The following is a 27677-nucleotide window of genomic DNA, read 5'->3' as shown; positions in this document are numbered from 1 at the left end:
GCCTAGTTAGAACTCTGAATAACCTTTTTTTCTGTAGTTGGTTTCATACTGTTCTGAGCTCTGTATGCTGTGGTCTGATGATTAAGATGTCATGGAGTATGAAAGAAAGCAAAATTAAGATAAATAATCATTATTGTTTAATAGGCAATTCTTTGGAAAGAATTAGTAACCCTTCCAAGAAATTCTAGACGCATAATTTAGGTAATGTGCAATAGAGAAACGTACAATAAAAAGTCAAATTTAGGATTGAATTTACAAAGTTGAACGTTCAGTATTTCAACAGATATTGGGGTTGGGTTTTTTTGATTTGGTGCTTTTTCCTCTAAATTGTCACAGGACAGGATATGAACTTTCACATTCAAGGTGGGAATTCTAGAGTCACACTGATTTATGACTTGTCAAGAACATATCTCTCCTAAATCCTTCAGACTGTGTCCAGTACAGGCTTAAAGGCACTGCAGGCTCCTAACACTTAGCATAGATAAACCAGTTGTTTCCCCATCTTCTGCTTATCAAAGTTTAGGTTTACCCATCGTCTTTGAAATTACAAGAACAAGGAGGGCATTACTGTGTCCAGGACCCAGGCTGGACTGTTGGTGCTATCTCAGCCATCGCTGCCTACCCTTGCGTGTGCCCTGTGGCACGGAGCTTGCCATGCTCAGGTAGCAATGCAGGTGTTCAGCTCCACCACTGAAGGATCCAGGTCCACTTACACCTCTTAACCTGTATCTGCAGCAGGGATTTCTTAAGCTGCAGTAGATGACCTGTTCTTCCTATCTCTTTAACGTTAGATTTTTGAAATCTTAGTTTTCTTAATTCCAGCTGTGCCCAATAGGAAAGAAATGTTTTCTCTGACTCCAAGACATAGGTAATTAATAAGATGCACAGCACTCCAGAAATACAGCTCATTATTTGCAACTCCATGTGGCAGGTTAGGGCAGCTGGAGAAATAAGAAGTGGCAGCAGTGTAGGAAATATTGCTGAGCGCATTGAAAAAGGAAAAACGGTACTCAAGAAAGAAAAGGGAACTCGTCTCAGGACTAGAGCCCTGTTTGTGGGGTGCAGTAGCTAACAGCGAGGGGCAGAGAGCAGGGAAAGGTACCTCTAAGGCAAGCGACCAAGGTCAGCTGGGCTCTGCAGTGTGTGCTGGACCCGTGCTTCCATGTTACCAGCCAGTGCGTTTGTTACTGCTTCGATAGCGGGCTGCAGGGGGAGGATTTGAACGGAGCTTGGCCAAGTCCCAAAGCAACGGGTATCCTTCATCCTAAATATCTGGGAAGAGGACTAGAGATTGGCATCGCACAGCACGTTACCAGCCTGGCCGCTGCAGCTACTGAGGCGCTCAGGCAGGCAGCAGCTCTGGCACATCTGTCTGTCTGCATCACTGTGCAGCGCAGGGGAGGGACCAAGTCCACGGACAGGATGCGCGGTTGGCGCTAGCCACGCATGCCACCCTTTCCTCTCACACTTGACCATCCCAAATACAAGCAAGTGAAAAAGAATGTTGTAAAGGAAATGGGAATTAAATCATTCCTATACTAAGCATTTATCTTGCCTGTATAGTGGTTACATCTGGTTGGAAAAAAAGTTTTTTGAACCACTGTACAGTCCTGGCTCTCTCTGGCACCACATTATACACTTTGCCATAAAAACATTTAGAATACTTTGTATGTATGCATATGCTTTAGTTCTGTTTTATATTATCTAAAAAGATAAATGGACAGTTTTTCTGGCCATAATTGGTTTCCTCCTTAGCTTGTCTCAATAATTCCTCTAAATGAATTTTAGTAGTATTGCACTTCATTAGTTCTTTAAAAGTAGGTGCTGTGTTCTAAAATTTGAAGCACAACTTCTGAAAGTACAAATAACTCTTGTAAAATAAGCTGTTTAATCACATTGCCAGCATAAATTTTGTGGTGTTTTCTACGTGTGCATAATGTGTAACAGATATAGCTCTTGTTCAAAATATAGCTGTTAGCAATTCCTTATTAAGTAATGAAAGATTATATATAAAGTTAATTTACCTTTCATTTAGTTATATGCGGTCCTGAAGTATAATTTTGAAAAGTTTATGATCATAAAATATAGTAAGTTTGCAAGTTCTGCCTGTCAGTACAAAATAGAGCTGTGGTAGACAAGAAGTACTCGGACTGTAATTACATTGCAGTTAGCAGCAGGAAGGATTAACAATTCCCGTAGAAAAATACTGTGGTTTAGGACTGCCTTTATTTGTTAAATTAATAGACTGGTTCTCAGTTTTGACATTAAAAACTAACTCTATTAATGTCCTCGGTATGTTCAAGTCTGATTTTAACTGTAGTTATTTCCATTTTTTTATTAACTAGAAATAAGAACACTATTCTATTACTGGTTTTAATGTTCTGTTAAGTTTCTTCTGTTAAAAAAAACACACCCTGCAGTTGAACTTTGTCAATAATTCACACAGAAAAAAGGCCAGAACTGAGTTTCCAAAGTAGATTAATTGCTTTGATTATGACAGGAGAGATCTCTGTGCTCTACTTACTGGAATAACATTTTTATGGTTTATTGACTATCAACATTTTACTTGTTATGTAATTGGTTTTGATGTTCCTTCCTTCAAGATCCACATATGGAGTCAGTGTTGGGGTGATGTGACAATAAATAGCATAACAACTATAGATAGCAATTACCAAATAACCAGTATTATTGCCAAATCTTATCCTAAAAGCTGTATTGAATAAAGGGATTATAGTGGACTTCATACTGTAAGGGAACTTGCTAATAAACTGTATTTCAAAACATGATAAAATTTGCTTTCTGTAGCTTCTGGGTTTGGGATTTTTTGAAGATTGATTGAATGGGCTGGAATTTCATTGGGTTACAATCTCAGTGAGGAGAAAGAGGCTGATAACTTTGTAATAATTATTAACAATGTGAAGGTTTATTAATATTCCGTTTTGATTTAGTTTACAAGGAACAGACCTTTAGAGGAAACTGAGGAATACACTGAAGAATAAGGGCTTTAGAAACAGTCTTCTTTTGGAGATATCTGTCTGGTAGTCTGGGATTTTCTTTTACATATATGTATTAGATCTTGTGTGATAAGTTTTTCCCTCAAGAATAATTTTGTATCTGATAACAGCCATTGCTTAACAGGCAGTATTACTCCCAAGTTTTATTGCCGTGTTGTTTAAAATACAGACCTCTTACTTTTCGTACTTTTAAAGGTACTTTTATACCACAGTACTTCCAGCAAGTTTACCACTGTCATGTCTTGATTACATGGTGAATAGGCTAGTTCTAGAATACAAGTTCATTTATCTATGGAAAATGATGTTTTGAAAGTACAGGTACTTTAAAAGTACATTCTGTACTTCTACATAAGTTTAAATGTATTTTATATATTGTAGCATAGTTGAGCACCCTTTGCACCATTCAGTGATGGAATAGGAAGCAAACATTTTTCACGTAACCCTTTTGAAGGATCCTTCGAAGTGCAATCAGTGGGATCTGACTGTGCCTCACAGCGTAGCACAGAGCTACAATCCTGGAGTTTTGGCCAACAGGACGTAGGTCATATTTGCTGATACCATGTTACTACAATAAAACATACAGCCGATAAAAGCAGGAATCCATCTTTTATGACCTTTTCAAATTGAATTCAAATTATCATTTGAAATTACTTCTATTGATTAATTTGATCTGTATTGCTATCTAATTACTGTTGAAAGAAATTGAACTCTTGTTTGCTGTGCTATATACAAGGCACACCTAGAAAGCAGCAGCACCAGAAGTCACAGATATTCTTCATGTTTGCATGTGAAGAGACTAATTAGGGAAGAGAATCGTAGCACTTCTGCAATGTAGTCAGCCACTTTGCTTTATCTGTAGCTGTCTACCTCTAACCTGCCTGATAAAGAGGTTATAAAGACATTTAAAGTATTAAAAATTAAATGAATATTTTATAGCTGCCTAAAGAGGAAATGTAGGTATTCCTTGTCTTCACACCTAGCACAGGGATATTGGAATGAGCTGGGCAACAGATGCTACAGACTGAAAGTAGGTTGAAGATCTTAAATGTGGAAGTTATATGGGGAATTTTTAAAGAGCCATATGCAAAACAATATGGGAAAACTTCTAGAGCTGGTTGGAATTGGCAAGTATGGAAGATGTATACAGGTGCTAATATCATGTAGGAAATACAGCAAATCTAAAAGAACACTGGGACCTGTTTTAAACCATTTTGGACTTAGAGAGCTCAGAATTAGATTTCTAGTAATTTCTAGTGACTCCAGTACCCACGAGCATTTTGTCTCAATTGCCAGCTATAAAATGGATATACTAACACTATTTACCTCTTAGAAGTCTAATAGCATGGTTCTGATACGTTGCATGTGCGTTCTTTTTTGTCTGAGTACAACTAGGGTCTCCACCCATGACAGGGTGCACCAGTAGTGCTATATTTATACAAGGACAAGTGTCAAAGAATTCACACACTTGGGCAGCGTTGCTTTCTTTCAGATAGCATTTACAGAGCAAGTGAGGCTTTTTCTTTTTAATTTTATTTTTCTCAACGCTAGAAAACATAGTTCATCTACAATTAATAGCTGGTGTCTGAACTTGAAAGAATGATCTTGTATCTGACATTCATAGCAAGTATCTGTGCAAGTTACAGGAAAATCACTAAACCTAATGGGATCGCAGGTTTGTTTGGTGTTACATGGGTGATTGCTTATAAATAATCGCTGTATAAGTGATGCATTGCTATTACACTGGTATCTTTTTCTTTTTTTTTTTTTCTCTCTCCATCTAGGAATTGTTAATATTTTTACAAAATCTGCCCACAGTACACTGGGGAAATGAAGAGATTAGCGTACTCCTAGCAGAAGCCTACAGACTGAAGTTTGCATTTGCGGATGCCCCCAATCATTACAAGAAATGAACATAAAGAGCCAGAAATTATTAAGACCAACGTTTTCTGCAGTATTACGGCATCTGTTGTTCTGGTTGTTCTTTCAGCTCATTGCTCTTTCATTTGAATTAAGATGACCATTAAAATTCTGTTAGAATTTGCAGAATGAGAACAGAATACCAAAGAAATGGACAGCGCAGGATATCAAACATTGAATGAATTTAGAAGTGAACTTTTTTGCACAGCATGAAAAATGAGTTCAGAAGTCTATCACATAACTTTCTTCTTTTTTCCCCCTTCTCTAATTAGGAGAACTACAGTCTGACTAATTTCTGTCAAGCAATTTTTATGTGTACCTAAGACTTAAAAGTACTTATGGAATGATTTTGTCATTACTTCAGTGTCACCTGCCATGACTTCTATCAGCCAGTTTTAGTCACTAGAAGTTACTTACTTTGAAAAGTTCTTTTTTTCCACTCATAGTTGTAAAGACCATATGAGACAGCCAGGCCAGTGTTTCAAGGTCTGGTTATAACTCAGAAGACACTGATAGTCGCACACCATCTGTTGTTTTTCCGTGGAATTAGGTTAGAAGACTTCAATAATGTAAGAATATAGAAGGTTGGAATGGAAATTGGTTTCATTTTTCTAAACATTACTCAGTCTTGCAGGGTGCTGTAGAAGCATTTTAGCCATACAAAGGAGTTACTTAAAGTTCAAGACTCATCTGTAACATGAAAATAAATCCCTTTCTGTGTATTTTAGAGTGTTCTTAAGATATCAAATAAAACAGAAGATCTGGTCTTGTCAAAATAATTAAAGTGTTTCTTTCAAGGCCTTTCAATTTCTCAGCATGAAAGTTCACTTTTAAGAAACATATGAAGAAGCTTGGTTTACAAAGCAAGATATAGTTTTATCTATCTCAGTTGTTGCCTTAGTCTCCATTTCTAGCATGTTAGAAAAGGAAAATTAATATAGCTTTCCAAAGCTTATTTGTTAAACCATTTAATACCTTTTTTCTGATTATTCAGAGAAAGCAAGAAGATAGTTCTCAGTAACAGTAACTATGTACTCAGATCACTCTCATGTCATTAGCAGAATAAAAATCCTCTATAACTTTATAGAATGAAATTAATGTTTCTTCGTATAATCATGGGATACTGAATAATTTCTTAAAACACAGTTTAAGTGCACTATTTATTTTCAAGAAATCTTCTCAGATAAGAATTCTGATGTTGCGTTGTTGGATGTAAATAACTCATATTAATTTGTGCCTACCCTACACATATAGGTTATTAAGGGTGAGAGTTGCAATAAGCAATATACTGGAAGCTCAGAATTGTTATTCCTCAGTTCAGTTCTCAAGTTGCACAAAGTTGCACGAAAAATGTAGTGCACTTTTAAGTTTGGGAAATAAAAGATATTGAAGAGGTTTTTTCTTATGACTTGTTATTGGAAGATTATTTTCAAGTTCTTAAAAATACGTAGATTCATATTTTGAAGAAAGCTTTCTAGATGTGCTACGTTACATTGCTTGCTTTAGGGGCCTTAGTTCCTGACACTGATGTTATAATAATAAGGTTGTTTCAGGGTAAATAGAATAAAAATACATTTTTACCAACATGTGATGGAGATCGGTATTGTAAATTCTATGAAAACTTTGGTAGAAGAGAAAAAACTGAACGAATTCAGAAGCAGGACTGTTTGGTGGCTAGGATGCATTTCTGTTCCAGTGGTATCAGCTGGGGGTTTCAGTTGTGATGGATACGAGATCAGGCCTCCTAGATTGCTGCATTTGTGCCTGGAGGGTGTGGTGGGCTGTGTTTCTTAAATGTGCATATACTGTCTTCTGTAACTTCAGTTCATGGTCTACTAATGTATCAAAATTTATGTTTACAAAGAATGTCATATTGTGCCTAACAGAATATCTACCAATAGCAGAATAAAAGAAACCTGAAATTTATGACCATTTGCTTTAAACTTAGTATTTACAATCATTTGTTAATAGAAATGCGTATTATTGTAATGAGAGAAGACACACAGCATTAAATGTACAATGTTGTAAGGATTTTCTATAATTAACTTTTTTCTATTAAGATGTTATTTAGGTAGTTACATGTAACATGGAAAGTTGACCCAAAGTTGTCTGCTGTCAGATGCTCCTGCATAACATTTATGGGACTGGATATACAAAATTTCCTTCATCGGGTCCACATAAGTTGTCTGCCACGTCTTCCAAATTCAACAGGTACCTCTTACTTCCCTTGGAAGGAAGTATTCCCATTAGAGGTCACATTTACTATTGTGTCTGTGTCAGAAGTTGAATATTGTACTTGAGCACATTGCTTTTTAAGGGTAGTGGGAAGTTTCCTAATATAATAACAACGCTTATTTATGTAGATATAGACTTTTCTGGAAAATATGATATAGATATATAAATAACATTTATATATCTATACAGATAGGAATAGTGTTCAGTAAATAGGAGGCCAACATTTATGTAAAATTTCAAATTTTCAATACTTTAAGATTTACAGAAAGTATTTCATTCTATTTTAAAAAACACACCTTACCTTTAACGATTCTACATCTCAGGTAATGTCATTCCAAACAAAATAATACATAGAAAAAGAAATAACATTATCATTATTACATCCCATGTACTTACTTTTTTCAAAATTCAGGATTCTGAATATTATAAAATTCCTTTCTAATAAATATTTTCTTATGAAGGAGGCATCTTGACACATCGCTAGTGAAACCAGGCAGTAATTTCCTAGAACTCATGTGTAATAATGAAATTGTAGTGTCTAAAATGTGCGTTAAAGAATTTCTGTAATAAAAATTTAAACAAGAATGTACAATATAAAAACATATGACCGCAGAATTTGAAAAATGTAAATAAACAAATTAGTTAACTATGTAAATACAGTACCTGGAATAGGATAGAAATGTAAGTTGAAATCTGATGTAACTCTGTAATATGTTATAAGAAATTAGTTTAATTATTTTTTGGCTCAGTTCCTTATGGAAAGACCCATGAATTTAACTTCAGAACTACAGAGTAGAAGTATCTGAAGTTCCATTGTATGCTTCTGACAAATATTACCACTGAGGCAATGGTTAAAACTATAAAAGTGATGAAAGATGAGGAAATAAATGCATATTTATGAAGTGCTATATGGAGTGGAAAGCTTTTTTTATTGTTTTCATCAAGCACATTTCGTACTACATCAAAGCATGTTTTGGTGTGTTTATGTTTTATGGTCTCAGAACCCTGTATCACAAGAGCAAATGCAGTAGCAAAACCTGTCTTCGCAATTACAGTTCTGTAACTCTCTGCCCTTGTATCTTGTAGATTTTGCAAGTTAATAAGACAGCTTCCAAAGGTATGTCTCTGTTTAAACCATATACATACAAGGTACTGAGCATTTTCTGCAAAAAGCAGATGAAGATAGATTTGGCACCACAGCAGAATTAAATGGGGGGCCAGATGGAGCAAATCAGGGCAAAACAAACAGAGGAGGTACAGAATTCTGTATGTCCCTGAAGATGAGGAAGGAGAGAAAGCTTCAGCTCCACGGGGGGGACACAGTAAAAGGTAGTGATGTGCGATGAATAAGATCTGGAAAGGTAAAGATTGTTTTAAGTACATTAACAAGCAAAGAGAGATGTCCTGTACATATAAGAAGCTCAAGGGTAGATCTAGATTAGATATTAGGAAGAAATTCTTTATTGTGGGGCACTGGCACAGGCTGCCCAGAGCAGCTGTGGCTGCCCCATCCCTGGCAGTGTTCCAGGCCAGGCTGGACGGGGCTTGCAGCAACCTGGCCTGGTGGCAGGTGTCCCTGCCCACGGCAGGGGGGGTGGACTAAGATGAGCTTTAACATCCCTTCCAACCCGAACCATGCTATGAATCTGATACTATGTTTAGTAAGCTGGTGGGAGATGTCCAGTAATCCAGATGAGTCTGGTGAGAAAATATACAAACCTGGTTATATGGAAGAAAAAGTTACTAACTTCTCTGTTTAAAACTCCACAACAGCACTCAGGGGAAAAGACACAGGGATGCAACAGGCAACCTTTGTTAACGTGTGTGAGTGACCGTGAATTGTAATCATGCTGCTTCATCTGCTAGAATCTTCTGAAGACACTGCAGAAAATCAGCAAGGGGAGATTTTTCAAATTGCTTTTTCAAAAGCAGAAGAGGTCAAGAAGGTGGAGTAAAGGCCCCAAGGTCTCACAAGGAATGTGCTGGGAAGCACAGCTGAAAGCTGTTTGTTTATTGATTTTCTTGTACAAAAGCAGTCCTGGATACCTATCTTACGTCCTGGGCAGATATCCCACAGATATAAATGTGAAGTGCAACAGAAAGGACTTCCTGGAAATCTGCTCCCCACTTCAGGTCCCTTCCTCCTTGAAAACAGAGTGGGGAGAAAGGCAAGTGCTTTGTACTGCTTCAGATTCTTTGGAGTTGGGAGAAAGAGGTGAGGTGAAAAAGCTCCTGGTCCAGCAATCACGCAGGCAGGATGCTGTGCCATTGCCATGGTAATGAACTTGAGCTCAAGTGCTTCTAATCACTGTATGATGGAGAGTGAAGTTCCTGAGCAATTTAATTCCAGGTCATTTGCAGTTTTATAAATTAAAGCCAAAATCTTGCATCCCGTCATTCCTTAATCTTGGTGTAGCTGAGGCAGCACTGGAGTAAATAATTAAATTGCTGTGGCACCATATCAAAGAACCTTTTAACACTTCAGAATCTCCTGCGCATACCTCACATTTGAGTCAAAACATGTGCCAGAAATGAGAGCCTGAGAAAGACGTGATACTACAGAAGGCCTCTCAGAGACAGGTGCTCTGAAATGTAGGTTTTTTGGTTTTTTTTTTTTTTTTTTTTTTTTTTGACAAAAACTCCCTATAAGCTTCCAAATGAGAATTTATGTGCATAGTCAGTAAAGCATAGCTGTTTGAACTGGAATCCACATTATGCTTGTGATCAAGCTTCCTCAACATAGAAAATTAGTCTGAATTTGTCACCAAGACATATGGAGATCCTTGGAAACTTATGCTCCAGAAACAAGCTTAGAAGTCTGAACTACAGCACAGGTATTCATTTTGTCCCTAATACAAAATTATCTAGAAATCTAAATCATAAAGTGCAAAAATTTCTAGCAGAAGTCTACTGCAGTGTCTGTTGTTCTGCCTTTGTTATCAAATTAATCAAGATTTAGTGTACGTATTTGCTTTGATTTTCCTGTTATGTATCATATGTGATATTTCATTTCTGTGAGATCTGGATTTTGGAGCCCAATCCACTTCATTCCAGGAATTTCTTATCCAGCCATCAATTACCTGTGCCTACTCAGAGATCCTCCTCATGGGAAGACTTCTGAATTTGAAAGCAATAGAAGAAAAAACAAAAACAAACAAGGAGAACAGATTATTTTTACTCTCATTAATTTCTGAATTCCAGAAGGGATAAGGAAAGGCACTTCTTGGGGTATTTGGACAACTTCAGCTTAAACTCAGGATGCAGTCTCTGACATTAGAGCTTTCTGAAATCCAGGTTAGATATTTTCATGTATTTCCATCTTCCTCCAGAAAGAACCGAGATTTCCAGTGAACAGTTCCTGCTACCAGCCCATTTGATCAGCCTGTTCACTCTTTTAGCAGCAGCAGAAATACAAAGTACGTAGCCGTCATGACAGCTCACAGGAGGTAACAAGATGCCCAGGCTTATCGTAGTTAGATGGCTGTTTCACTCATGTCATTTTAACAACTAAGGGAACTCAACAGACTTGGCAATTTTTCATCACTTTTGGTCTTAAAATAAGCAAGTAACTCCAGCTCAAAGCAGGTTGCAGAAGCACTTTTAGCCTGTAGTTAAGAACAGGCTATATATATATATATATGGAGAAAAAAAATTTAGCCCTATACCTACCTGATCAAGTAAAAATTTATCCTAAGACAACAAATATTTGCTGCAACTGTGTAGAATATATTGTTTCATGCAAATAAATAATTCAGCTTTTGCATGCAGGAATGAATAAAGTTGGCATATCAGTAAAGAAAGTTTTCTTGTTATATTTTTCCCAGATACTTTATTATTATTGCGTCAGTGGAAAAATTTATGTAAGTTTGAAAAAGGAGTGCATTTCTTTCCATCACTGTCATCAAAATGCCGGGCAACAAACATCTTCACATTCAGGTGAAGGTTACATTCTTACTACAAAGGCTGCTCCAGAAGCATTTTATGTGAATGTTTTGATGGTAAAGGCCAGCCTGTTGTTGAACGTGCACAGTCATCCTCTGTGATGCAAAAGTGGTAATTCAGAGCGCACTGGCTAATACTATTTCTGTTATCCACAAAAGAATAAGAAAAAAATCCATCTTTCCCCATCCAAGGACATGTGTGTGTTTGTGGAAACTTGTATTCATTATGGAAACACTCTGAAAATAATATTGAATATGCTGTCAAATCAATTAAAGTTAAAAGTAGTTGTAGTCAGCAAATGATAACCAAATCCAACAAGCACTCCCCAAGAAAAGTGGTAAACACAAAATAACCGGCCTGACAGAGGGATCTCTGTGGACAACTTAGGAGTTAGTGTTGGTTAAGTAGTCACTTTGTTATATTTATGCAAGTTATTATCTCCCCAGATCTAAAGTATGTCAAAAACTTGGACATCTGTCTCTCAGCTTGGCATACATTCCTTTCCTAGCTGATGGAGAGAAACAGGTCCTCCCAGGTGCCATCACCCCTGCCTCTGAGTAGACCTCTGAACCATGCCAAGTGAGTGGCACCCAAAAAATTTCTCTCTCTCCCCACTGGCACTAAAGTTGTCTGGAGGACATGCCCATAGCTAGGTGTCAGCATTGGCATTTTCCTAATTTGCAGTGGCTGCTAGCAATTTTAATTTGAAATGGCATTTCTGTACATACATTAGAAAGAATCACAAATTCTCTCAGATGCATTTTTAAAATGCACACTTCAAGTTCAAATTTTATGTTCACGTGGCCCAAATAAGCTATAATCTGAAGGACACACTGACTCGTTTGTTGCAGCTACTGTTCTGTAACATCAGCTTCACTTAGGTAAGCTTTAGCTTCGGTTAGATAGCAGTTCAGGCCATTAGCTTGCTGTTTATATTTGCTCTTTCTTGCTGTGAATAAACTATAGCCCTATAGTACAGCCAGAGGTAAAACTTAGTATCCTTCTGTGCAAATTGGAATGAGTGAAAAAAGAAATGTTGACAAATTACTTCATTTTAGAATTTAGATCATTGCACTGGGATCTTCTTCCTACCACCTGTTATGTAAATAAATATTATATGCTGCTAAGTAAAATGTATAGGACAAGTTCCCATTCTGACTAGCCAAAAGTAATAGGAATGGTAAGGTTTACTTTTCCTATTTAAGTAGTGTCCAAACTGTATCATCTGTTTTCCAGACAGTGAGGAAGATAAAAGATCCTACCTCACAGAATGGACCGTGCATTTGTCAGTGTCCTAGGCAGAATGCTGAACAGTACAGGGAAGTGTCGGCTGGGATGGTGATAATCTGGCAGGGAGTAAGGACTTGAGAAGTGCCCAGAGGAGGTCTTGCTTAGCAGACTGGATTCCCAACCGAAAAATTTAATTTGAAACTGTGTTTGCTTCATGTAGTTGCATATTTCTGTGGAAGACAGAAACAGTATGTCAGCAACAAAATGGCCTGATTGTGTCCTGAGTGTATTATTTTAAAAAAAAAAAAAAAAAAAACACAAAAAAAAAAAAACAACCAACACAAAACACACCACACAAAAAACCAAACCCCTCAAAAAAATAAGTAACACACCAGTAACATCAATCCAAGGGATAAACAGAGTAACTTTATTGTTGTAAAACTAAACTGTTGGTTGAAGAATACCAATACTGAAAAATCTGAGGCTGTTGCTCAAGTTTAGCATGAGTCCAACAGCTATCTATACATCACATTTTACATGCATATACAGCATTTGCATATCAAAGGTTAGACGAGTTCTCAAAGCCTTTTATACCTTGCACTAATCTTTACGAGTGGGGTTGTGTTGTTTCCCCAAGTTGAGAGAAAAGGCAAACTTCGGAACATAAATCTTTAGAAATGCCAAGTCTCCATGTCATCCTCTCTTCAGTTAGCTAGACCCATGTCTGCATCAGACCCAAACTAGCTCACTTTAAATCATTGTTCCTCAACCAAATTAATAACATTAACTTTTTGTCTTGCTACTTGCACATATTGATTGTATTTTACACAACTTTCTTGTGAAGTATTGGTGGGGAAAGTTTCTGTAAGACAGCAGTGGTGCGCTCTCAATTCCAAATTATCAAGCAGGTCTAAGAGAAAGAACATCAAGTTTTAATGAGCAGGAATATTGTGAAGATGCACACCTTCCTTCTGAATTACCGCTGTCAGTTGATTAGACTGAGCTTTTCATGTAAATCCTGTTAGACTCCTTTCTGACAGGCAGGATAACCCCAGCTTTCATCTAACTTAAGGGACAGGAGAAATGGTTGGAGGAAACCTGTGGTTAGAGGGAATAGGCACCATGATTGGTACGTGCCATGGAACTTGTCCAGCGTACCTGGCTGGTATCAGTACAGAATGGAATAATACAACTACCGTGAATATAAGTGTAGTTTTGGGATCCTGAAGCCCAGCATGTATGAGAATATGTATCTGGAACAATCTCGTGGTGACTAATAAATACTACCAGCTATGTTGTAAACTCAATTCAAAAAAAGCCTCTGGGAAGCATTTGTGTATACTTTTGGATTTTTTTGTCACATCCAACTTTGGGCTTTCAGTATTAGAACTGCAAAAGCATCTTCCTAGTCTGTTATATTGTGTGGTAACTTTATATTGTATAAAGTAAATATATTTGAGCATTTAGTAATAGCACAAACTTCAATCTCTGCTTTTATAGAGTCTTCTTTATAAGCTTTTTTCCTTCTGGCTTTTAAGACATAGTAACAGGAGCTGCAGAATGAGGAAGTGATACAGCATCGGCTTCTGGCTTATCGAAAAGCAAGTGATTTTAACTTCAGAAGTAATTGGTAAAGTTTCTTTCTTGGTTGGTCTGGGTGAAAGGAAGTGTAATCTCAGGATCTGAAATCAGGTTCCACTAACATTCTTTTTTATTAAAGGAAAGAAACAAATTGAGGTAAAAAAAAATTACTGATAGATCTGAGGCAGCCCACAGCATAAGAGCTACCAGTGTCTGAATGGAGACTAAGTGTTGCTTATGTTTAAAGTGCAAATTAATTTCCTCTCTAGAGAAATGAAGTAGCTCAAAGCTATGAAAATCTCATATGTGAACAAGGGCTATTAAAGAAACTGCAGGTTAAGACAACTGATGGAATAAATGCAGCAGAGGAAGAAGATTGAAGTTTATGGTGACTAGGCAAAATAGATCAATGGGGAAAAAAAAAAAATATATATAGAATTTCCCAACCTACAATAGCAGATGAAAAGAAATAGCCTGAAAACCATCCAAAGACAAAAATACTACTCTCTTTTGAAAGAGGAAAAAAAAAAAAGAAAAGAAGACAGAAATTGATCTGTTTGGATAATCTGTTGAAAGGAAGGCAGTCCAATACATCTCTAACTCAGAGACACTAGTGCAATTTGTACCACTTTGGATAGCAGTGCAAAGAGAGAAGGCAAAGCACATTTTGAGGCACCTATGTTGTCACCCAAAAAAGTATTACTCATGGTACTCAATTACTCAGCTGACCTCCTTAGGTTGCTTCCAGGGACCATGAAGAAACAAAGATATGGAGACAGTGACAACCTCTAACCTGTGTCCTGCTCCCAGTCACTCCGGGCAAGAGATGCGCTGAGAGCAGCGATGGACTAGTCAGCTACATGAAAACGGGCACTTGGGATACCTCCACATCCCACTCCGTGCCATTTTTAGAGGGAAAATACAAAGAAATAGCTTGCATAACTCTTATGCATTTTGAACTAGAATTATCTCCAGGAGTTTTCCTTGTCAACAAAGACTCTCATGGTCAGCTAAGACTTACAGTCTACTGATATGCTCTAATATTCTAGGACAAAACATAGACTCTTGAAAAATGCAGTAACCGATATAGTTGGACATAGATACTGACGACCACTGTTTTGATTCAATGTTTTGTGGTGAACTGATACAGGGATGATGGTGTTGAAATCAAAGTATATAAAAAATAAAAGATTTGTTCAGGAGTTCTAGCTAAACTCTACCGGTTCCCTGAAATTAAAATGTACATCTGATGCTACAATCCTTTAAAGAAATTTATGCAAAGTGTCTGTTACCTTGAAATGTTTCTTTTTTTTAACCTGCTCTATTTGCAGAAGTTTCACTGATTTTATGAAAGGTGGATGTACAAAATCTTATTAGACCATCCCTGGGCATAGCAAAAACTCTGGGAATGTACTCTTCCCACCCCCCTCCCCCCCCACCCCTTTTTCTGACTTGGGTTCACTGCATAAACAGAAAAGCCAGGTGAGGGGGAGCCAGCCCCACTGTTTTTATTGCTATTTTGCAAGTCTAAGCTTCTCCATTTCTTCCACATTAAAAATTTTATCATTAAATTCCAGATGACTGAAAGAGACTTTTTGGCAGAGTTGCTATTTAACAAATACTTTAAAAAAAAAAAAAAAAAAAAAAAAAAAAATTTCTCTAAATCTCTAGAGAGGCATCTTTGGTCTCCAAACGCTGTAGCTGTAAAAACACTTCGGAGCTGGTACACGGGAGGGCGCATCATTCCTACGGTTGCGGAGAGCCAGAAGCTGCACTCTTAGCAATCAGCTCCTGCGCAATAACCCTTTATTTCTGAGCATACAAAAGAAGACTTTAGCAATCACGTCTGTAGCTGTAACGTTAGAACAGCAAAAATAACCGCTGTCCAAAAGCTATGCCATACAGGGATAATTACATTACAAGCCAGTCTTCAGAAATTACTTGCTTTCCTTCAGTATCAGGGTCGGCCAAAAGACATTTGCTTAACCTGTCATGATGCTGTTTTCAGAACCAAGAAAATCCAGCATGTTGTTTCTGTTGCTGTTTGGGGACTGGTCAGCAACTGCAGGGGAGCAAATCAGGCAAAATGTGGCCTTTAGTGTACCTCATGCTAAGCTTTGGCATACAGGCTGAAATCCCATATAGGAAAATAGCATACTGAACACATCTGCCATATGGTAAAAGCGGTGAAATACCAGCAGCAGTAAGACCAGAACGACCTAATCCTGCACACTAGTGCTGTTTCTCATTTAAGTGTGTATCGCTGGATATCCCAGTCAGAATTAGGAGCCTCTGCGTGAGGTATTCAACCATCACTTTTGCCTTGAGCAAGCAAAGCTGGGAAAACAACAAAGACTGGGATTTAAAAATCCCAGCCTAAAGCAACAAACAGCACAAAGAAGAGTCTCATAGCCTGTTGTAAATGCCTCTGATTGTGGGATTTATCGCTTTCCCACCTGTACTCTCCTGATCTAGCTACTTAGCCTCTGCAAGCTCATTCAGAGAGCGACTATCTGAATCCTTCAGCTGTTCACCTTGAGTAATACCACAGGGCCAGATTTCATCTCTGCAACCTGGTTCAATATTGAAATGGAAGGAGACAAAAAGAGCGCGTGCATAGTGTAGGGATGAATCCCAATTAAAGTTGCTGTTGTTTCTTGGTTACAAAGACAGATACCGGCCAATGGTGTCACGAAGGAGGAAAGCAAAATCACGTTCCTGCCTCATTTTTTGCACAAGGCAACACGGTGTCCCTGCTGCAGTGGGGAGACCATACCAAAGTCCTTACAGAAAAAGTTCAGCTGTGGTGCTTATGTCACCTTTTCAAGTTTGAGCTCACTTGTCCTTAGGCAAGACAATCACCTCCCGCAGCAAATCTTCCAAGCAGCTCTCTCTCTCAGCCTGAGATCTGGGGAGCTCTGGAGCTACATTATTGCACATCAGGTGCGATGTGGTTGCCGTGCTTTAACCCAGCCGGTAACTAAGTACCACACAGCCACTCACTTACTCCCCGCCACATCCCCACAGCCACCCCAGGGATGGGGAGGAGAATCAGGAAGGAATGTAAAACTCAGGGGTTGAGATAAGAACAATAATTAAAATGAAGTAAAATGAAAAAAAAAAACCAACAATAACAATCATGATAACAACAACAACTTTAATGAAAAGGTGGGAGAAGGGAAAAGGAACAAAATCCAAAGGGAAGGGAGAAAAGAAAACAAATGACGCACAATACAGTTGCTCACCGCCCATGGACCAATGCCCAGCCAGTTCCCAAGCACCAATCAGCAGGCCACAGCCAAACACCCCCCACACTTTATATACTGAACATCACACCACATGGTATGGAATATCCCTTTGGCTGGTTCAGGTCAGCTGTCCTGGCTGTGTCCCCTCCCAATTCTTGCATCCCTCCAGCCCTTTCACTGGCAAAGCCTGAGAAACTGAAGACTCCTTGACTTAGTATAAACATTACCCAGCAATAACTAAAAACATGTTATAAACATTACTGCCACAGGAAATCCAAAACCCAGCCCTGCACCAGCTACTAAGAAGAAAATTGACTCTATCCCAGCTGAAACCAAGACAGTGGTCTAGTGCTGCAGTGCAATCAAACTAGTAGGCTGCAACAAGGCTTTTACCTTCAGTCAGATTCTAGCATCCATGCTGTTTCTTCTTCTTCCTCCAGAGGCCAGACCACACTACTCCTCCTCCACCCAACCCCCTCTCCCACCCTCCTCAGGGCTGTTTAACCACTTCGCAGGAGCGAGCTACAGCTGCACATCATCCATGTCAATCAACCCACTGCCGCTGAGGCAAGCCCACAGCTGCATGTTATCAATGCTGATCAGCCCACCGCCTTCAGTCCTCGACAGTCTAGTACTTGGGCATTGCTCCTAGCAACTAGGGCATTGCTTCTAATAAACCAGGGTGATCAACTGAAATGGTAGAGAAGGCATGCAAAATCTCCTGAAACAAACCAGCTGATGAAGAAATGCAACTAGATACCAGTAAGGTCCCAGATATGTTAAAATCTGCAAATTAATTGTTTCCTTAATCGGATAATGCTTCTGTGGCTGCTGTTTGGAAGTGCAATGGCCTGGAAAATGGAGGTCAATAGAACAACAAAAGGACAACCAGCATAGCTGGAAAGAGGAGGGCATTTGATGGAAATAATTTAATCACCAAACAAATTCCTTATCTGTTAAGTAGGAAATGCTGGTTGGGAATGCAGTAGAGCATGTTATATCTTACTGCTGAAGTCCTAACAATGTAGTTAGTCCTGCTTTCGTGCAGCAACACCTATCCTTTGGGATGGAGCAAGTCCTCTTATGTTGTTTTTCTCTAAAAAATATTAAAATGGGTAGGACCAGTAACAGTAGCTGATTTGTTGTTGTTGAGGTCAGGGTTATTCTGCATGTATGATACACTAACTTAATATTTTGCTTTCTTACCAAGTTACCCTGTACGCTGATACCAGCTCTACTATGACTCTGGTCTGAAAGCTGATGGCAGGTTCTTTGTGGATTCCTGCACATTGCTGCTGAACTCCTCAATTGCCCAACACAATGACACTATTAAGCTGAAGTTTAAAACACTTAGATGAAAGACCATCCCTTACAAAAGTTCCTCAAGTCAAAATTTGTCGCTGAGTTCTCTTCCTCTGCTGCAGTTTACCCTGGCCTAGCAACTGCTTAAGTGCTGCCTATGACCATCATTATATGGCATAATGTCATGTAATTCAGCCCAGTTCTTCCAGAAAGTCAGGAAACATCGCTACGTGATGTGGTCAGATATAGCTTGCCTTGTGAGACGTCTCAAAGAAATAGCATAGCATCCGTTGGGGAAAAAAGGCAGTGGGACAATAAAACGGCAGAAAACTATGTTGCTCATCGACTGGTACAGTCTGTAGGCAGACAAGCTAATGTTACCTGGGATTTTTGAACTACAGCCCTTCCCACTGTTAATTCTTCTGTGCTTTTACGTGTTGTCCATAGATATTTTTTCAAAATGTTCACTTTGAATTTGTATATAGCGCTTACTCTTTCAGCAATATACAGTTAAAATTGAGCTAGGAAGAACAGCTGCAGCTGGCCCTCCCAGATAAGAGATGGGACTATTCAGCTTTTTGTTTGCAGCAGAGAGAGGCTGGAGACCAGCCAGTGTTAAGCTGTATCAACGTTGTAAGGTAGACTCTGAGGGTACCAAGCAGTATCACAAGTTTGGACAAAGTGGGTCAGCAAAATGACCTGCCCAGATTAAGCCAACGATGTTAACAGAGGAGGAAACGTAACCATCAGATATGTAGCTAATCAGGCTCGTGAGGTACAAGCCCAGGGAGTCAAGAGTAAACAGTCAATAAATAATAAGATGCCATGCTTCAGTGTTAAGAATGCTGCTGATTTAATATGATGTGATTGAACTGCATGCGTTTTCTGTTAACAGACCCTTTCCAGCAGTCTGGGAAGTCTGATCGTCATTTAGGTTTTCATGTTCTCTGCCAAATGATGCAAATACTGTGTCTATGGAGAAATGCACTGGAATGTGTAATTCAAGCAGAAAGAAGATCTATACCAAAAGGTAAGCTGAATAACAAAAACGCAAGATATAACCAAACTGTAATGGACTTTTTTCCTTTCTCTTATTATTATATTTTCTTAGCTTTGATGTAGCAAATCACCTTCAAACACAGGATGAATCTTGAAAGCTGTGGCTCTGTCAGAGCTGATGCTGTTCACTAATGATTTGCTGCTGCTGTCTATTTGGAGGACACTCTCATTAAACCCACAAGTCCTCTTTCAACCAGGACGGCAACCTGGGGGAAACACAAAGCATCTTGGTTTATGAAAAAAGGTCTCTCTCTCCCTGTTACCTGAAAGGGGCAAAAGTTTATCTATGGGCTTTCAAAGCAGCTTGTGATATCTGCCGAGAGGCATCGTGGTGTGCTTCCACCGCAGCTTAAGGTAATCGAGGACTCAGTAACTGTAAACTGCACTTTCCCTGTGGGCCAAGGCTGCACACCTCCGTCCCCTCTCTTGCATCAGCCCTGGCCTCTCTTTGACTTCATATGGATCCTTTTCAGGGAACTTACCTGGCTGAAACCTAATTATTTTATTTCATGGTAAGTTTTGGGGTTTTCCGGCTCCCTGAACCATTTCAGTATGCAATCAAATGAATGCCTGTGCTAAAGACACAGAGGAGAAGGGCATAAAAAGCTGCAAATGAGAAGGATGGTCAGACCAGAGCAACCTTGATTTAGATTAGCATAAAACACATGCTGAGAGTCCTCTCCTGAGGGCTCTGAGTGGGAGAGGCCACAGAAGTCTGATCTTCTGACAGCTGCTAGCTAACCTGTGCTCACATTTTGAGAGTATGTTCAGGCCTTTACCTTGCTTTTTCCTCTATTTTGTTCACACAGCTCACTGAAAAGTGTTATTTCTTTTAGGCAGGCTGTTATCTACTTGGTGTTTTCCATTGGCCAGAAGAGAAAAGCAGTGCTGCTGTTCTGTTGGACCCATGGAAAGGGCATATCTGGTAGCGGGCGATGAGGGTCTGCCCCTTCCATGCAGCAGGCAATAAAGACGGTCAATATTCCCACCATTTCTTCTTCAAACCCTACTTTACAGTGAGCTCATAGCCCCTCAGCCCTGCTCTTCCTGGTCCTTACAGTGGCCTTTCTCTGCCTGCTCCGCCTGTTTCCTTTACTGTGCTTCCCTCTGTTTGTTGGCACTTTGCTTTTCCAACTAGGACAATGTTTACAAACTTTCTCTTTTTACTCATATGTAAATGTTTTTGCCTTTAGACTTCCAAAACATATTCTAAATGAATCTTTTTCAAGTCCTATTTGTGTGCTCATTTAAGCACAGCCTCTCATACAAAACGTTGTCCACAAATCAGCCTCCTCTCTTTGGTTTGCATATCTCATATTAAAAATCCCGATTAAAAATTCACACCATAATTCTTACCCCTTGCTTCCAAAGCCAGTGGATAAATACTGCCACAAACATGGACTTTGTTCTATGACAGCACATTCATTATGTATAATTACAAAGCACACGAGATGTTACTCAGTGTTAGCTTGGCTACACTGGAATTCTAGCACACATCTGTACACAATTTATAGTTGCTTATAACATATGCTAGCACACAGCATGTGAACAGCCAGAATTTAAACTCAGATCCTGCATGAGGCTCTTTGCGAATCTACTCACAGCTGCTGCCAGTATTGCTCGGTCTTGGAAAACAGGAACAGAGGAATTCTACTCCAGGAAAAGTGAAGACGGTGGGACAGAGATTCAGCTGACTCTAAACTTTCTTCTTCTTCAAATAAAGATATGGAGAACTGTAGGTAGCTCTTACAAGTTATTTCTGGACTTTCAATCTTAATTTTTTTTTTTTTTTAAGGAGAAGAGATTAATGATTGCCTGACAAAACAGGAAATAAACTCTCAAAGTGTAAGAGAAGGTGGTAATTATACTGTAAGTAAAAACTGCAGTGCCCATATTGGACTGACATGGAGCCTCTCAGAATATGTTCAGGTGTCTTATATTAACATCAAGCAGCAGTTGAGATCTTGTCTTTAATAATGCACAATGTTATTACTCTGACGAGTACCAGCACTGACGTCTCCAAGCTCGTATTTGAAGAAGAGCAGACTGCTATCACTGTATTATTCACTGTTTCATATGTAAGCACTGCCAGTTTAGCTCTCAGCCTCCGGATGCAGATGACATTTACCTCTGTGTCTTATGCTTTGCAGTAAAAACTTTCAGGCGACACAGAATGCTATTTTAAAAGTAACTCTTCAGTTCTTTTAAATTTCGTGAAATAAAGTACGTTATTTCACCTAAGCAGACTATAAACAACACTTTTCAGTAGCAAACAATGCAGGCGTCTCTTTATCTTGTGAAAACCAAACACTATGATTTTCCAGTGTGGATGACTGAAAGTTTGTCTTCTTTCAACTACTTCAGACAGCTTGGCTACAGATGTGCTGTCTACCATGCCTTGAGTTAGCTGCATCACTTACATCTGTGTGTTGTTTGAAAGGTGCTTCCTAGAAAACCCAAACTTTGAGTGTCTGCTTTCAGAGTCCAGGAAATTTAACTGCCATCCTACTATATTTTTTGATACTTTGAAAAGCTATAGTCAGAACGGTGACAAAAACCTCCAGTGGAAGAGTTAAAAACGTGCCTCTGAAATATTGCAATGATTCATTCCAGCAATGTGAAAGCATATGGCTTTCAAATCCAGTTGTTCTTAGTTACCTACAAAAGCTTCACTTAATTGTCTTCAAAGTCAATCTTTAAAGTCAAGTTCATAGGAGAGAGGATGATATGAGGATCCCCAAATTCATTGTCATCCCAGAGGGGGTTACCATCCTGTCTGCACTGACCATTGGTACTAAACAGCATGTATCAGTCTGGTTGTGACATCCTTTTAAATATGATTAACAAGTTGGATGTATATGTAGAGCTTGAAGTTTACGTATGACAAGATTTGTTCCTGCTTTTGCGTGACGTCCCCAGAAAAGTTCTTATGATGAATCAGCACTTCATTAAGGCTTAGCCAGACATGGTTGCTTCTGGTCAGCCAAGGCCAGCTGAGAGTGGCAGTAGGCTTTACCTGTGCCAAGTGGTTGTGACAGGCAATGAGCTTGTGTAAGGGAGGTAGAGATATTTCTGCTTGGGGTAATAAACAATAAATCAGGGAGAGTTCTGAATCTGAGTTCAACCAAAGGTGGAGCTGGATTGTAAAAGAAACCAGGACTTCCTTAATCCCACCCTCTTCCAAGAGTACAAATGGAGGACAGGAGGTTGGATGAAAGTGTCCTCAACAGAAGGACTGGGAGTGGCTGGCAACTTCTCAGCTGGACCATGCCGACAGAGCCGCCACGTGAGGCATGCTTCGTTTCCCTTCATTTCTGTCCAACTGTTTCCACAGACAGCGGAGTTGCGGTGATTGAAGGTAGTATACAGATTTGCTTTTGGCTTTTCCTACCCTTTCCTAGGAGTAGTTTCAGAGTAACTGGCAAAACTGTAGGGCTCCATCGTTTTTGGGTGGTGATCCTAAGGACAGGACAGCAGGCTCCTCCTCAGCCAACCTGAACCCCCACAGCTATTCCCAGCAGTGAAGCGCAGAGGTCTGGCAGAAGGAACTGTCCTTCAGTGGCCAGCACTAGTCAGGAAAAGCATCTGACATGCAGTGGGAAAGGAGGAAGGATGAAGGAACAAGGGGTGTCGGTGCTACTAGGAGCTGGCATTGCACTGAGCTGACAGACTGCCCTGGGTGGCCCAGGTAGGAGCTGACACCCAGGCTGCTCAGCCAGGGTATCCCCATCATTCCTGCCTCCCCAGGTCGCGTGATTCAGACGGTGTGTAGGGACTGATGGCTGGGGTACGGCCCCAAGGAGTTCATCCTGCTGGGAGCTGAGGATAAGCTGGCTGAAAACTACAAATATTCCAGTGGAATCCAGTCTGACTGACAAGGGTCTATGGAGTCTTTGCTTCTGCTCAGTGGAAAGAGTCACTGATATTGACTTGTTTCCACAAGGAGTTTTGTTTTCATTTTCTGAATGCTTTCTGACACAAATTTTTTGTAACAGAAAATTACCAACAGGCTATATAGAGTGCCAAAGTTAGGCTCAACCATTGACCTACTGTCCAATAACGTTATGGTCAGAGTAGACCAGTATGACTGTCGTATTTGATCTACTTTAAATAGATGCTTCCAGCCTTGCCTCAAAAGCCCTACAACTTCCCTGGAACTTCTGGTCCAGTCAGAAGTTTAAATACGAATATTTCAAGTGATAGAAAATGATTTTTTCTTTTTTCTTTTCTTCTTTTCCATTGCTCTAGCAATCAAAAGTATGATTTTAAATTTTGTATGACCCTGTTTGTCATGTACCAGGAAGAACTTAGCACGTGGCTCTCAGCACGGTGAAATGAATTCACTTTTATAGCTGATGTGTCTGAGAAACAGCTGTTTGTGACATTGTGTTGATAGTTACAGAAATCACTGAAATAGTGAACCCTTTTGTTAATGCACTGGCCATTGCAAACCGGAATTATGTATTTTTATTCCCTCCACTTTAGAAAGCACATCCACTGGTTAGTGATGGCTGTCATCAATGAGTGCGCCAGAATTTGTATGCTAAACAAAATGCCACTTACGGAAGGACAACGACCTCCAACTTCAGAAAATCTCTGCCTGCTTTTTTGAGCTGTGCTGAAAACCCTTTTCCCATTTAAGCCAGCACTTGAACTGGTGCTCATCACCAGTAGAGAAGGAGTCACCTGGAGGTAACACATCTTCTCTCTGAAAGATTTGCTAGCTTAATTTTCAGAAGTACCGTGCTTTTCTGATTTCTTCTGATGATAATGTGGGCTGCATTTGTTCTGACACTGAGAGAACCAAAATGTCCTGAATAAAAGCACCTGTGCTGAAGGACAGAATTACACCCAAATCCCATCAAAATCAATGGCAGCCTTTCCACAGACCTCCGAGACAGTCGGAATAGATGTGTTTGTGGTCATATTTTATCTTCACTCCACGGTTACTCAGAGCACATATGTTTATTCATAGCCAAACTGATTACAAGTCAAAAAGGCTCCACATAAAACTTGACCCTGCATCTGACAGGAATTAGTTTCTCCTTGGATAATACTTAAGGTGAATTACAGACTTTCTTCCTTCAGAGTGGACTTGCTTATCGTTTTAAAAAAAATGCTTCTTTTTTATCTAATCTCAGGACTCACTCGTATCTCTTTCTTGAACAGTTGCAGTAAATCTTAGCAGGATTATCAGAGTTTTACAGGCTTTTGGAAGCTTTGGATTTGCCTTCATGCTGTTAGGCAGTGCAGGCATGAGAGGATGAATCTGCATCACACCTAAACACCTGCCACTTCAAATCCTGCAGTGACAAAGAGGGCGTCCCAGTAGGATCACCCAATTACTGCAGCCTACAAAACCACACAATTTTTTCCTGCAGCCACGGAAAATTAATTCATATTTTGTCATAGACTTACTGTACTGTGCTATGATGCAGACAAAATATGACAAGGTTGGAGGCTATGACAGAAAAGAAAATTAATTTGCTCTGAAATTAAGTAGTACTATCATAGGAGAGATAAAGGTAACTTAAACTAACATGTTGTCCAAGGAAGGGGATTATGTTTTCTTCTGTTTGAGTAGAAATACTTTTGACAGATGATTCTTAGGGCTCTGGAAAAGAGAAGGGGTGTATTAATGTAGGCATGAACACTTTTAATGGTGAAAGGCAGGTAAAACAATAGTTTAGTAGAAAGGCATTATCAGTGAACTGCAAACAGCACTAATGCTCCAAAGGAGCTGCTGTTTCTGTGGTCCTGGGGGAGGATAGGTGGAGAAGTGCTGGGAGTCTGCAGTGACGCCAGTGAAGAAGAATGAAATGTCATCTACACCTCTGCATTACTTTCCACATCTCTTAACTAGGTGACAAGGAAACACAGAGGCAACAATTCAGTGACAACTTGGGCTGTTATTCGTTTTGATGAATTTGTGCTCTTTAAATAAAAAGCTAATATACATTTTAATTAAGAGCTATGAAGAAGTCATTTGTGAAAAGGTTCAATTATGTAAAAAAAAAACCACAGCAAGGCTCCAATTTCACGCAAACCTTCACAGGATAAAGAAGGCCAAGTATGTCTTTTAATTATAAAGCTATTTAGTTTATAATTGCAGATGGATATGTTTTATAAAAAACAGTCTCAAAGAAATACTTTACGCCAAGCTTCAAGAATATGCTAATGTTTAATACTTAGCAGCCAGGGCAAAAAAAAGCTTGTTTTGCAGAAATGTCTCTAATTCTTGCCAGGTAGTAGAAAATTCCAGATTCTTGAAATCAGGACCCAAAGAATTTAACCACAATTCAATATCACCTTCAATGGCTACTGACTGCAGCATCCTATCCCATTGAAAACAGCCTGAGAACGTTACCTGAGTTTAGGTATCCAGCGTATGGCTCCGTGCAGCATCATGAGCCAGACAAAGCGGTTTAAATGTGACGGTACCCACCACCACTTCTGTGGTTCCTAGCTATGCACTGCTTGCTTTGTGCTGGATTGCAGCAGTCCAATATGTGATCCAATTAAATGTGCCCAGGAGAAGACAAAACCCTAAAGTAAGTTTAAAAATTACTGGATTAGTGAATTGAAAACATCTCAAACAAAAGCTGGCAGAATGCAGGGAGCAGATGAAAGTGACTAGGATCAAGGAGAAAGGAAAGGAGGAAAGCAAGATGGATGAGTGAAAAAGAAAAATCTTCTCCTTGGCAAGCCATGTGCAATTCCACAGCTTCAGATATTAGTTGGAAGGGGGATATGGAGCCCACGTCCTCTGTCCTTTTACCTGGCTGCTTTACTGTCAGTTCCTGAGATATAAAGTGTAAAGTAACTGTTGCAAGCTGCATCTGCCCTTTTGAGTGACTTCACAACTCTGCTTTTTAAAAAATCTCTCTCCCTTTTCACTCTGCAATCTCTAAGTCCCATGTACAAATGCTACATCATGGAAAAACTTTGGAGCAACAGTTTCCGTAGATTAGGCAACTTAGTAAAGATCCTGCTTGTCCTGCTTGTGAACTAAAGGTTTCCCCAGTCCATCAGTATACTGCTGGCATCTTAATTTGTACCATAGCAGCATCGTCCAACAGCTTCTTATGTTATCTGACCATTCTTACAGTGTCAGCCATTTTACTGGTCCAGTTTAGAATATTTTCCCAGCAGATACTTGTACAACTGATGGGTGCAGAAAATTGCGGCAGGGGTGGATGAACAGAATGGGAAATTCTTACACTGCCTTTGCTGTAGAGAACTGGCATCTAATGACTGCCTGAGACTGGTTGACCGAAATGATAGATTACAGCAATGTCATTCCAGTTCTCTCATACTTTTTCTCACTTTGGGATCATAAAATAGTAGTTGCAGATCACACATTTCCATGTAGAGAAAAAGTTTTCCATCAATACTGCTGCTGTGGCATCTGCTCTGTGTATTAGATGTTAGGAGGGGGTATTTCACTGGCCTACGTTGTTAGAGGTGACCTTTGAGGAATATCCTATATAGCTTGCTCTGTGAGAGTTTAAATAATTGGCTGCAGCTGAAGAGGTTGCTTTGAGCATTGCTTTCTTTAACTGTGGTACACCTCATGTCAGCGTACTAGAACAACTTTGGATGCTGCGTGTAGGTAGGGAGCTGCCTTGCTGAACCACTGCTAGATAGGACTGGCTTTACAGCTGGGCTGGTTCTAGCAGAACAGCATTAGTACAACAGCATGTCAGCTGCGTAGCGGGGGCAGGCTGGGGGTGGATTGGTGTTTAGGATGCCATGCACAAAGATAACTGCTATTTATCAGTTATCAGGAGCGTCCTTTTCTCAAAAACACACAGAAATTGAAAACAATTCTGCAAAAATCTGTCACAAGCATGCTGTGGCAGGCTTACTTGGTCTCAATGGAGTTACATTAGCACCTTGTTAAATAGTCCATTGATTTTAGAATGCTGTAATGGCCTATCGGTATTGCAGGGTTCTGAGTGTCTGTATTGATCTCAGTGGCTGGTCTTTCACTGAGTCTAGATGTTACACAGCTGGGGCTCTTTCAAAGTCATACTATGAGATATATGAAAATACAGGTGCAGAAGTGTGCCCTTTCACTTGCTGAGGACGACTAGGCATTAATTTGCAACAGGTCTGAGAATTTGAGATGTAAAAGATGTCATCTTCC

At 39.5% G+C, this 27677-nt stretch overlaps 2 protein-coding genes across 9 annotated transcripts in view; both read left to right on the top strand.

The window, feature by feature from the left end:
• TBC1D22A (TBC1 domain family member 22A) overlaps nucleotides 1-8074 on the top strand; it is a 180871-nt gene extending 172797 nt beyond the window's left edge. Inside the window, exon 13 of the mRNA XM_080394100.1 lies at nucleotides 4796-8074. Within this exon, the coding sequence (XP_080250226.1) occupies nucleotides 4796-4924 (129 nt within the window). The 3' untranslated portion in view covers nucleotides 4925-8074. The remainder of the gene's footprint in view (nucleotides 1-4795) is intronic.
• Nucleotides 8075-17547: 9473 nt separating this feature from the next.
• The window catches only part of LOC308066622 (uncharacterized protein), a 70822-nt gene continuing 60692 nt past the window's right edge, over nucleotides 17548-27677 (top strand). For all 8 annotated transcript variants that reach the window (XR_013929226.1, XR_013929227.1, XR_013929228.1 and 5 more), the window contains exon 1: nucleotides 17548-27677. This exon is cut by the window's right edge and continues 22783 nt beyond it. The gene's annotated coding sequence lies outside the window, so the exon portion shown is untranslated.

Source organism: Falco punctatus, assembly GCF_963210335.1.
Source record: "Falco punctatus genome assembly, chromosome: 6".
Taxonomy (NCBI): Eukaryota; Metazoa; Chordata; class Aves; order Falconiformes; family Falconidae; genus Falco; species Falco punctatus.
The sequence above is the reverse complement of the archived record's forward strand: the minus strand, read 5'-3'. Positions and strand labels throughout refer to the sequence as shown.